Source organism: Heliangelus exortis, chromosome 3 (genome assembly GCF_036169615.1).
Source record: "Heliangelus exortis chromosome 3, bHelExo1.hap1, whole genome shotgun sequence".
Classification (NCBI taxonomy): Eukaryota; Metazoa; Chordata; class Aves; order Apodiformes; family Trochilidae; genus Heliangelus; species Heliangelus exortis.
This window is the reverse complement of record NC_092424.1, coordinates 33,552,770-33,564,635: the sequence shown is the minus strand read 5'-3', so window position 1 is coordinate 33,564,635 and position 11,866 is coordinate 33,552,770. Positions and strand designations below refer to the sequence as shown.

The 11,866-nt window shown below is 40.3% G+C and overlaps 1 protein-coding gene across 8 annotated transcripts in view; it reads right to left on the bottom strand.

Annotated features, from left to right (window-relative positions):
• Window positions 1-1,769: 1,769 nt before the first annotated feature.
• Window positions 1,770-11,866, bottom strand: part of MAP4K3 (mitogen-activated protein kinase kinase kinase kinase 3) — an 83,730-nt gene continuing 73,633 nt past the window's right edge. For 7 of the 8 annotated variants that reach the window (XM_071740014.1, XM_071740011.1, XM_071740010.1 and 4 more), the window contains 5 exons: window positions 10,924-10,992; window positions 10,719-10,811; window positions 8,416-8,486; window positions 5,784-5,839; window positions 1,770-3,266 (listed from right to left, as the gene is read on the bottom strand). In XM_071740014.1, the coding sequence (XP_071596115.1) occupies window positions 3,179-3,266; window positions 5,784-5,839; window positions 8,416-8,486; window positions 10,719-10,811; window positions 10,924-10,992 (377 nt within the window). In that variant the 3' untranslated portion in view covers window positions 1,770-3,178. The remainder of the gene's footprint in view (window positions 3,267-5,783; window positions 5,840-8,415; window positions 8,487-10,718; window positions 10,812-10,923; window positions 10,993-11,866) is intronic. The other variant, XM_071740017.1, reaches the window with a different exon arrangement.

Genomic DNA, 11,866 nt, shown 5'->3' with positions numbered 1-11,866 from the left:
CCTGTAATTCACCAATGGCCCAACAACTTCAAGTAGCAAGACACTAGGCCATAGCTGCTGCAGAAACCCATAGGAGGGAGCATGTTTTATAGCACATCAGCTATACTGTACTCCATTAAAATTTAGCTGCTTTTTGCATGACAAAGTAAGGAACAGTCCATGGAAGGCAGGATGGAAGGCAGGATGGAAATTCCCTTTGCTCAACAGCACAAAGATGCTGTGAAACACAAGTCCTTGACTTTTCTGAGAGTTCAGCTTGCATTACCACTTCTCCCATAGGGGAGATCATAGAATCATAAAGGGTGGAAAAGACCCCTAAGGTCACCAAGTCCAAACATCAACCCAAAACCATCATGCCCACTAAGCCACGTACCACAGAATCACATCTACACATTTTTTGAACACCTCCAGGGATGATGACTCCACCACCTGTTCAAATACTTTGACCACTCTTTTGGTGAAGAAATTTTCCTTAATATCCAATCTAAACCTTCCCTGGTGCAACGTAAAACCATTCCCTCCCACCCTTCCTTGTTACTACGGAAAAGAGACCAACCTGCATTTCCCTACGACCTCCTTTCAGGAAACTCTAGAGACAGATATGGTCTCCCTTCAGCCTCCTTTTCTCCAGACAAAACAACCCCAGTTCCCTCAGCTCCTCCTCTTAAGACTTGTTCTCCAAACCCTTCACCAGCTCCATTGCTCTTTTCTGGACACACTCCAGCACCTCAGTGTCCTTCTTGTAGTGAGGGGCCCAGAAATGAACACAGTCCTCAAGGTGCAGCCTCACCAGTGCTGTGTACAGGGGGACAATCACTTCCCTTCTCCTGCTGGCCACACTATTCCTGACACAAGCCAGGATGCTGTTGGCCTTCTTGGCCACACTGCTGGCTCATATTTATCTGGGTATCAACCAGCACCACCAGCTCCTTCTTCTCTGGGCAGCTTTCCAGCCCCTATTCTCCAAGCCTGTAGCATTTCATGGGGTTATTGTGACCCAAGTGCATGACACACGCAGGACCTGACAGATGGCTTTGTTAAACCTCATGCAATGAATGCAGCCTGTCCAGATAGCTCTGTAGTCTTCCTACCCTCAGGCAGATCAACACTCCTACTCAATTTGGTGGCATCTGCAAACTTACTGAGGGAGCAGTAGTAACTCCATCCCTTCATCCAGATAATTGATAAAGAGATTAAACAAGATAGGCCCCAACACTGAGCCCTAGAGACTACCACCTGTGACCAGCTGGATTTAGTTCTGTTCTCCACAACTCTCCAGGCTCAGCCAGCCAGTTTTTAACCCAACAAAGAGTACACCTGTCTATCCCATGAGCCGCCGGCCTCTCTAGGAGAACAGTGTCAAAGGCTTTACTAAAGTCCAGGGAGACAACAACCACAGTGTTTCCCTCATCCACTAGGGAGGTCATATAAGGATTATCAGGTTGGTCAAGCAGGAATCTGAGGATCTGAGGTTCAGTGCAAGGGAACAGAAGAGACAGGGCCAGCAGGGGCAGTCAGCGTGAGCCCTATAGGTAGAAAAAAAAGCCCTGATGAAAAACAAACAAAGAAACAAACAGTTTTGCACTCAAAAGAGGTGGAAAAGCAGGTGGTAAGGAAAGAAATCAAGCTGGAATTTGGAAAGACTTCACTTAAATACATATAATCATTGCCTTAAGGCCAAAAGAATAATAATGCCTAGTCTCAAGTGGTAGCCTAAATTGAGTTGTGCTCCAGCAGTCTGACCATTCATACATCGAGAAATGCCCAGCTTCTGTGTTTGGCACGAACATTTAATAGCAGAATTCAAAATTCATTATGTTCCATTTTAGTCTTATGTGGAAAATTAGTACAGGTGGTAATCTAATTGTACAACAACATGTTAAAAAAAGTTTATTTTACATTATATACATTAGGGAACATATTTCAAAGCATTACCAATCACAACAATAATGCAGGCCATAAATCACTTTAAATTTAGTTTGGTTTTAGTGTATATTATCACAATAAAATATAAAGAACATGTACAAAAAAAGGAGTCAAATGTGTGCAGTTTGCTAAAACTTGGCATTTACATACTCCATTGGAAAACAGCAATCAAAAATACTTCTGATCAAAACTAAGTTCCTGTGATGTGTAGTAACCATTGTATGAATGAGGTAGTAACTAAATTATTTTGGCCATGCGTTAACATCCTAAATCAAGAAAAGTGTGAAAATGGTTATAAGGCCAAAAAAAGTCAAAATGGCAACATCGTTGAGCCATTTCCACAATGTGGAATGTTGCTCCTTTTCATTTTGATGTGAAACTATTTAGTAAGACAAACAGTAATACTAATGTTTAGCATTGTATACACTAATATTACAAACACCTATTGCAGTGTTACAGCCAGGTACCACTATTCTGGGACTGACACCCGTCCAGAAAGTACTTTTTTCAAACATAGAGAGTAATCATAAGGAGAGTTTTAATTAAATATAAAAATACAGGTGTTTAACTGGCTTGTTTCACAAAGAAAACTACCCAAGTAAACTAAAATAAGGAACTTTGAAGCCCAAGTCATATCCACAAAGTCACAGCTTACCTTTGTGACTGAATACATCACATCTCAATACATTGTGCAAACAGGAACACCAGTGTGTTGCATCAAAATTAAAACAAGATTGTAATCTGATTACAGCCTTGGTTACAATTTCTAAAAGTTAAGATTTATTTGTATTAGTAAATTACATATAATAAAATACAATAGTGTTGTTAAATGTACTATATTTGTTGCTAGCATCCCACTTTATAATAAACACATGAGAAGTCCTTGAAATAGTACCCCGATTTCAATTTTTCACCCTCAGTGACTTTTACATCTGTACAGGTAAGACACTTGTACTTAACAGTATAGGACCACTATCTACAGAAAGTCAGTGTAGGTCTTCAGCAAGAAGTTTCACTGAAAAATACTGCGTATGTACAAAGATTACATAACAGTAAATTAAGCACTTCTGTGCTATCATAATGCTTACGTGTCCATACCACAAACAATTCTCCCCTTCCTCTCATGCCACAATAAATTATAAAGTAACTGAAGTTGGGTTGCTGCAGCTTTTGTGCAATTCTAGCCCCTCACGAATGCTGCTGCAGTAGGAGTGTTCTCTCGTCGCCGTGAGCTGCCTGCCACCCGCTCCTCTCAGTAACTGTTCTCGTGCCCTGCTAGGATATACAAATTGCTGTTGGCTGTTGGGTTATCCGTCGGCCTGCTCTCCAGCACTACCACCCTGAAATGAAAACAAAAAAAGCGCCACAATGTCGAGCAATTCTTCATTTAAAAACATCCCTGGATTTAACTGCGAGTACATTTTCCTAGGATCCATCTGACCAGTGGTCGTTTCTCTTTCCCTGGATGCCTCTAGTCAAAAGGCTACTCCAAGCAAGGCCGACTCAAAGCTAGCTTGGGACCTTGTCCGGGCAGGGTCTCCAAGGATCTCCCCACAGCCTCTCTGAGCTCCTACTGCATTGTTCAACCACTCTCACCTCATGTATTCCCCTCTTCTGTCCAGCTGGAACTTCCCTTGCTGCAATGTATACCTGTTGCCTTTCATCCTTTCAGTGGGGGATTCTGAAAAGGGTCTGTCACTCCTCTACTGCCAGGGCTTGTGCTTTCCCAGAGCTTTGGAAAGCTAACCCATAAACCAAGCTCCAGTTCTGGAAGTTGCTAGTCTTCCCTTTGGCACTGGATGCAACAGATTATCAAAGCTGACTCTTCTGTGGCCATTTCTAGTCTTTCCCTGAGCTCACATCACCTAAATACACAAAAAATTCCTCCAGCTCTGAAAACACCAGAGACAAAGACTTGAGGCAGAGAAAGTCCTCAAAGAAAGGACTGCTATGTGCAGAATCTTCTCTCCTACTCTTTTCTTGCCACTTTTGGCCAGTATTGGAGACTGGGTTAGCTGGACCCATACTACATCTGCAAAGACCATGAGAGATGTGTCCTAGATCAGGCCTTTCTCTTCAAAGGAAAAAAATCAGTAGTCACAATTACTTTTCACAAACCATTTGAGATTTTTTTATTCAGGCAAGAACTGCTAGAACTCCTACATGAACCAGGATGTTCATGATTGAACTCTCCTCCACAAATAACCTGAGTGAAGGTAAATTGTGGGAAATTCAAATTAATCTATTGTCCAATCCCCCAAAAAGAGGTTGCTTGTTTTGAAACAATTGTTCAGAGACTGACCTTCTGCTCCATGTGCTCTAGAAAAGGGAATGACACCTTATGCCAAGAGGCATTCCCTGCTTGCCAGCAGAAAGCAACACAAATGCTCTTATCAAGCGTGTATCAGGTTTTGGGCTCTCAGAGCCCCAGTTGCTATAACTGCCTAGGAAATGCCATGTATTACTGGCAAAAGGTTTCAAAGCTCAAGCACAAAATATGCCAGCAAAATGGTAATTGAAGAAACTAGAATTAGAGATTATTGCAGTGCAAAGTCTTTAAACATGACTTGGGAGACAGCTTGTGCAAGCTAGAAAAAGACAGAACTGTATTTGGGGAAGAGACTATTATTTTCCCAAGTCAATGGTTTGCAACGTTGGGGGGTTCATTATGAAGTCAAACTCATTTTGAAATTGAGCTGTGCTGTTCCTCAACAACTAAGAAAAAAGGCACAATAACACTGAGCTCTACGCACACTTCATTGGAACAGAGAGTAAACCCTCAGGTCAGAGATAAGTATTAGCAACAACTACCCATTACCACAAAGCTACCAGATATTATTGCACACAATGAAGAATCCTCAACCCCCAGCCAGCAAAAATAGCTGGTAGCAAGCTGATAAAGCCACAGCACAATTTGACTGCTGTTAATGTTATGGGTAATGACAGGGTTGTGCATCAAGCTTGGAGAAACAGAATATGGAGAAAGCCCTTGCCAATGTGAAGCTTTTTTACTAGTTCTAAGATGCCAGAAGAGAGTGAGCTTAATGCAAGGAGCATAAGATAGGGAAGTCTCAAACAAACAAAAAAAAATTAAAGACTATCTTTGCACTACATATTGGAATACATTATTGGTGAAGCCACCACATCGAGATGCACTCTGCAAAAGACAAAACTGCTGCTCTTTTTGTGGCTTTCACAGAAGTACAAAGCTTGACAGGAGGTGAGACAGGTTGAGGAAGTCAGAGACACTCCTAAAATAGCAAGAGTTCAAACTCTGCAAGCTGGTATCTGATGGGTCATAGACACGGTGTTTATGTCCAGCAAAGCTGATGCCAAAGAACAACCATTCTGGGAATTATCACAAGTTCTTACAAGACCTGAGCTGCCATGTTGGGAGGACAACTGGTAGAGTTCCTTTCTGAGGGTAGACATGAGATACTTAAATTTTAAAGTATTTTTTGCACTTGTCTCAAAAAGAAGTTCTTAATGACCTCTACCAGACTAATTAAAAAAAAGATTTCATCAAGTTAAACAAAAGAAATCCAGCAGAAAAGGGAACACACTCTTAGAGATTGTGATTGTAGCCAAATAGGAGCTTGCTAGCATAGCTGGGTACTTCTGGAAGCTCACAAACATTTTTTCCGTTTTTTTGTTTTGGTTTTTTTGGGTTTTTTGTTTTTTTTTTAAGAAGAGAAGTAAACTTGAATGGCTGAAAGGTAGACATGTACACAAAGGAGTGAGTAATAGGGAAAAAAATTAATCACAAGAAACAGGCAAAAAGAAAGAGACCTTTTACATGTAGGAGCAACACTCATTATTCTTCTGTTTTAGTATGACACATTCACTATTTTTCTTACCTGTCAGATCCCAGAAGCCTGAATATCCTCGTATTATCAGAAATTTCTTGTGTGATCTAGACAATAAAAGTAAGACGAGTATTTACATGCTGAGTGCACACCAGTGTTTTCATTCTGTTTTTAAAATCAACCTAGAGAAAACAATTGACTGACTGACATTACCAATTTACTGCCAATTTAAGTCAGCTAGAAAATTTTATGCCACTGTGGGTTTTAAAAGAGATCAAAATGTTTTGTGATTTCTGCCACATTATGTGAACATCTCTGGAAGAAACTGCAAGCACAACAGCAGGGGCTCAGCACTGCACAGCATCCAAGCTCCCATTGCAATTCTCTTTACAGCCAGGACAGGAATGGCACCTGTAGGGTGCCAGTCATCTCACTTTAGAGTAAAACAGGTCGGGTAAATCACACATAAAATGCATTTTGCTGAATTCTGAATCATGGTAATTATGCAGTAAGTTCATATTCAGAAAACCTTAACAGGGAAACATAATCTAATTTGTGGCACTTATGCCCGCTATGAAAAGCAAATATTTCAGCCTGCTGCAATAGAGCTTTGATTACTGCAGGCAAACTCTACTTGTGTGATACATCTTTGTGAGAACATAAATACCAAAGGAAGCATCATGTTAATAAATAAAGTCAACCAAAGCCCACTGCAAACTCCAAGAATATCAAGTCCCAATGTGAACAGGCAGCACTGTTTACAAAGGTCCTGTTCTACACTGCCACATTACACATTCTTGAGTAAAGAAGAAATTCTTCTACTCTTCCAAGATCCCAGGAGCATTATCTGACTTAGCAAATTCACTGCTGACAAAGAGAGCCTGCAAGACAACTGCTTGTTGTGAGGCTGAGGCTGCACAATCTCGGCTCCAATTTTGAGCATCTTGTCTCAGGAATCAGAGTCCACTGTTTCATTCTTCCCTCTCAATCAAACCACTGCAGAAGGTCACAGTTGTGGAAAGAAGCATCTCTGCAAGTGGCTCAAATCATCCCTAGTTAGACCAACTGATATGAGATTAGGGAATAAGAACTAATAATGTTTTTAAACACAAACATGTTGCAAAGTTAGGTTGGTCAGGTTTTTGCCTTGCGTAACCGCTTCCTACACACTACATAGTATAAAGTTCCCCAAAAGTAACAAATACAGTCAAGTTCTAAGTCTGGTAATGCAGGCTTTTCATGTTAGAGATGAAAATTTGGTTTTTTTTCTTAACAGCTTTGACTAGAAGGACCAGCCAGGAGACATACAGAATTTAAAAAGACCTCAGAGCTTACCCCTTCATATGTTCTACAGAGAAAAAGTTTTGTGTGTCTCTCTTTCTGACAAGAGCTCAGGTCTGCTTTGTGTTCTTCATTTAGGTGCTGTCTTTAGCTTGATAATAACAAACCAAGATGACTGTTCCTTCTGCTTTACACAAAGAAAATAAAACATCCCCTTGCACTGTAGTACTCTGGGGCATGTCTTCCAGCAAGTGGATCAAAGCTGCTGAGTAATTCACTGAGCCTTGTCGAATGCTTCTAGCAAGAGCCTGGAATTGGAGAGGTGCCTAGTGGTGTCATCTTCTCCTCAGGGACTGTGCTAACAGCAGGGTGCTGCACTTCACCATTATGAGTTCTTGGGAGAAGGACAATTATGCCTGGGGATCAAACATGCACGAATGCCATAAGAAGCATTTGCAGACTTAGAAATAAGTAGTCTAACTTTTGGTCCAACTTCCCACAAAGAGCCGGCTTACTGACAGCACAGATTAGGTCTGCTGTGGCTTTGTACAAATAAATGTACTTGTATAACAATGTGGAATATCTAAGCTTGGCATGGTGTGACTGTATGTGTACCTAAAAATACAATTAGTCATAATGAGCTCAATTTCTTAGCCAATGTGGCACTGACAAACAACTGGTGAAGTTTGTAAACATTCTTTAAGAACCAAATTAAAAGACACATTAAAATCCTACAAAGCACAGCAATTCTACTAATAAATAGATGCACAACGTTTGCAGGGAAGGTATTTATCATGGTTTAACAATGTCTAAAAATCACACTACACTGGCTGAAAAAAGGGACTAGAGAGAAATTTTAGAAAAAAGTATATAGGTGAATATGACATTTTTCTTACAAGAATGGAAAATACTTCTTGTGAAAGCTGAATCCTAAAATCTTCAAAGTACTTGTAAGCCAAGGGAACATGGAAGAGACTAAAAACCAGCAGGCAACTCATTTGACAGTGATAAAAATCTAAAGCCCAGGATTGGTGTGTGCCACTACTGGCAAAGCTCAGATTTTGGTATTCGGGTGTGACGGGATGAGGGACTGACACTTGTCATCAAAGTGATTTAAGGTGAAGAAGACAAATGTTACCAAGAATTAGGCTTGGATATTTTCTATGGTATAATGGCGTGGTCTCTTGTTTCTCTCTGCTTTGTATGTTAGACTTGACAGGGACTCTTATATAGCTTCACTAATTAGTTTGCAGCTTATGAAACACATTTAGAATGAGACTCCAGCTTCCAGGTTTAACTTAGGAAGTTACTGAAATGTTTGTTTTTTTTCAGACCACAACATAGTTATCTTTTGCTTGGCTCATATCAGAAGCTAGAATTTGAAGCAAAATGTATTACTCACCTCATTTGATCGAAAACTCCTTCCTTGCATGCCATGTTTCCAGAATGCTAACACACTGTCTTGTAGACAGACTGGTAACAAAGAACACTGAAATCAGTTTTGAAGCATAACATCAACTTACGCTGTGAAGGCCAAAAGCATATAACTGCAATTTTAAAATAGCAGGAACTGCTGAACCTGCCTCAAAAGAAGCAGCTGAATTTATAGATTATTTTTATATTATCTTTTGGTTGGTTTTTTTTATTTCTGTTTAATGAGTGGGATTTAAGATTATTCCCACTCAACCCGGCAAAGTTCTAAAACTCTCCTTGTCTATTCCTAACACATCCTTTCCTTTGAATGGAATGACACCTCCCCTTCTGATACTTGCAGAAATATATATATTGAATATTAGCAGAAGAGGTGCAGGAATAGGTACAGGAATACTGCAGTGTCAGTTTTCACTTTCCCAGAAACTACTGGCTAATATGGTCCTTCTGCAATAGCAGTGCATAGCTTTACAGAGCCCTCCAGTTCCCAGCCCTTCCCCATGTCTCAAATGTGGTGACAGACACCTACATTTCAACCCTGTGAAAGGAAAAGGGCTTAGGGCAAAGAGACAGCAAGTTTGCAGGTTCTCAGGAATAATCTGTCCTGGCTGTACCAAGCATCCTGCCTCTGGGCAGGAATGCAGGAAAAGAGAGCAGGGATCTTTGGAGACACTACCAGGCCAAAACAGGAGACTGGTAGCTCATTTGTGACAAGCAGCAAGAGGTCCCACAGTAAGCAGCTCCAAGTACATGTACTCCTTCCTTCTCTCCATTCCTAGCCAACAGAAGCTGTAAAAGTAATGTTTTCCACAACAATGTTTTTTTGTCCTCTTCTCCGTGGGACAATATGTTTGAAGCACCTGAAACTTTAAAACTTCTCCTCAGAAGTAGATTCCTTCCAAATCCTTATTAATTTTGTTCTCACTGTTCCTCCTTCTGGTGCTACCCCCCATTGGTGCACAAATTCTTCCTCATCCTTTAAAAAGCATGTGATGCAATCCTGGTATGTAACCACTCAAGAACTGTCTAAATAAATATATTCTGTCCTTCTGCTTCAGAAATATATTTTGTTCAGACTCTTCAGAAGAAAACAAAATTTATGTAGTGTGACATATATAATTTAACGTTGTAGCTGCTTTATAAAAATGGACTTTGGGAACACACATGCAGAATGTGTGGATGATTCACAGTTTATGTAGGTTGTGTTAATTATTCCTTTAGCAGCTGAAGGCCTCCATCATTTTCTCAAGACATTTAGCCTCATCAGGAAAGACTCCAGGGTTATTATTTCATTCCAACTGCTAGTAAGGAACCAGGTTACATAGTGTGCTGAACCTCTCACTGAGCCTTCTCAAACAAAGTGAAATGCCTGAGACTGTTTCAAATGCCAAAAACTTGACAGTTAACATCTCTAATTCTGTACTGCAACAGTAAACAAGTTAATCATAGCATAACTTGAGTTGGAAAGGACTCAAAGATCACTGTGTCCAACTCCCTGCTCCTCACTAGACTATCTAAAACCAAATATTATGACTAAGCATGTTGTCCAGACAACTCCTTGAGCTCAGACAGGTTTGCTGCTGTGATCACTTCTGTGGGATGCCTGTTCTAGTAACTGAGCTCTTCTTCAGCTCTATGAATGAAGAATCTTCTCCTGATGCCCAATCTGCACTTTCCTTGATGCCGCTTCATGCCATTTCCACATGTCCTATCACATTGTTCACCAGAGAAAGGAGATGAGCACTTCCCACTTGCCTGTCCTCCATGAGGAACTCGTAGGCTATGATGAGGTCACTGCTCAGCCTTCTCACAGGTGAACAAACTAACCTCAAGTGCCCTCAGCTGCTCCTCATAAGTCTTGCCCTCAAGACCTTTCACCACTGTGGTCGCCCTCCTCTGGACACACTCCAATAATTTGATGTCCTTACACTGAGGTGCCCAAAACTGTACACAGTATTAAAGCTGGGGCCATAATGCAGTGTAGAGTGGGACACTCACCTCCCTCAACCAGCTAGCTAAGCTGTGCTTCATACACCCCAGGACATGGCTGGCCTTTTTGGCTACCAGGGTACAGTGTTGACTCATATTCAGCTTTCCATCAACCCAACCCCCTGGTTCTCTTTCCATGGGACTGGACAGCCTCTCATCCCCTAGTTCATATGTATAATCAGGACTACCTCATCCCAGACACAAAACCTGTCACTTTTTCATTTTCATATGGTTGGCTTTCTAGTCTATCTAGACATTCAGTATCAGTAATGAAACCAAACTTACCTATTGATTCTATCTGAAAGTCAAACGTGAGCTCTGATGACAGTTTGCGGCTGGATTTTAACCTGCCTTGCAGATTCACTATTTTTATGCAACCTAGACAAGAAATAGGATATGTCAATGAAGAATTAAACTTCCATATAACTCAGTCTGCAGACAGTATGCATGTATATGCATACATATTTATTTAGTCAATACTAAAACTTACAGTCCAAACACACCAAAATGGTATCTCTCTCCAGCTGTGTTACATGTACAACACTTGTCTCTGTAGTGTCTATAAAAAAAAAATGACAGTGTTAGTTCATAACAAATTACCATGATACTTGAAATGGCAGTTCTAGAGATTAAGACAATTTAATGGGTTAGGTGTGCTTTTATCTACTTAAAATAATCATCTTACCAGTGACATTTCTCTTCTCTTAGAGAGGCATGACCACTTATCCAACGTGTTGACTGTGACAGGAAAACTGAAGCCTTAGTATTAAAGTATGGATTTAATCCAGCCTTTTCTGAGCCATGTCACAAAAGCAAACTAATGTGTCCACTGTTTTCCCTTTATTCTCTGTTGGTGTCACTTAATATTGCTGTTGCAAAAAAAGGCATATATACGAGATTGTCCACACTAAATCTGAATGTCGTTTCATTCCATTTTTCTTCTGCCTTTATTTCTAAATATTACTAGGTACTTTTATATTAGTACTTAATAATTGCTGCTATTTTCAGGCTTTCCATTCCCAAATATTCAAAAAATAGGGGATTATTTCCTTCTCTAAACTCTTTTAAGAGGGATTACTTTCCTCTCTTCCATGTTACAGCTGCAGAAGTCTCCATCACAGCAAACAGGAGGATATAACCCACAAGTGATTAGTGGACACGTCAGCTCAAAAGAGAAGTGTAGTTTTGGTCTATTTGTTTGTTAACATCAAAACAACGCAAAAAGCAGCTCTTTCTTACTAATTCAGCAGTACTGCCAGCAACTCTGGCTGTATTCTTTCATGCAGAAAGAATTCTTTCATACAGAAAAGAGAAACTCATTAAATCTGTTAGAGATGAGAAATCAGAGCATGTAATCTAAAATACAAAAGCACATCAAAGAAAATCTATGATCCTGTTGAGAAGCAAAGAACTCCTCAAGAATGATGGTAGAA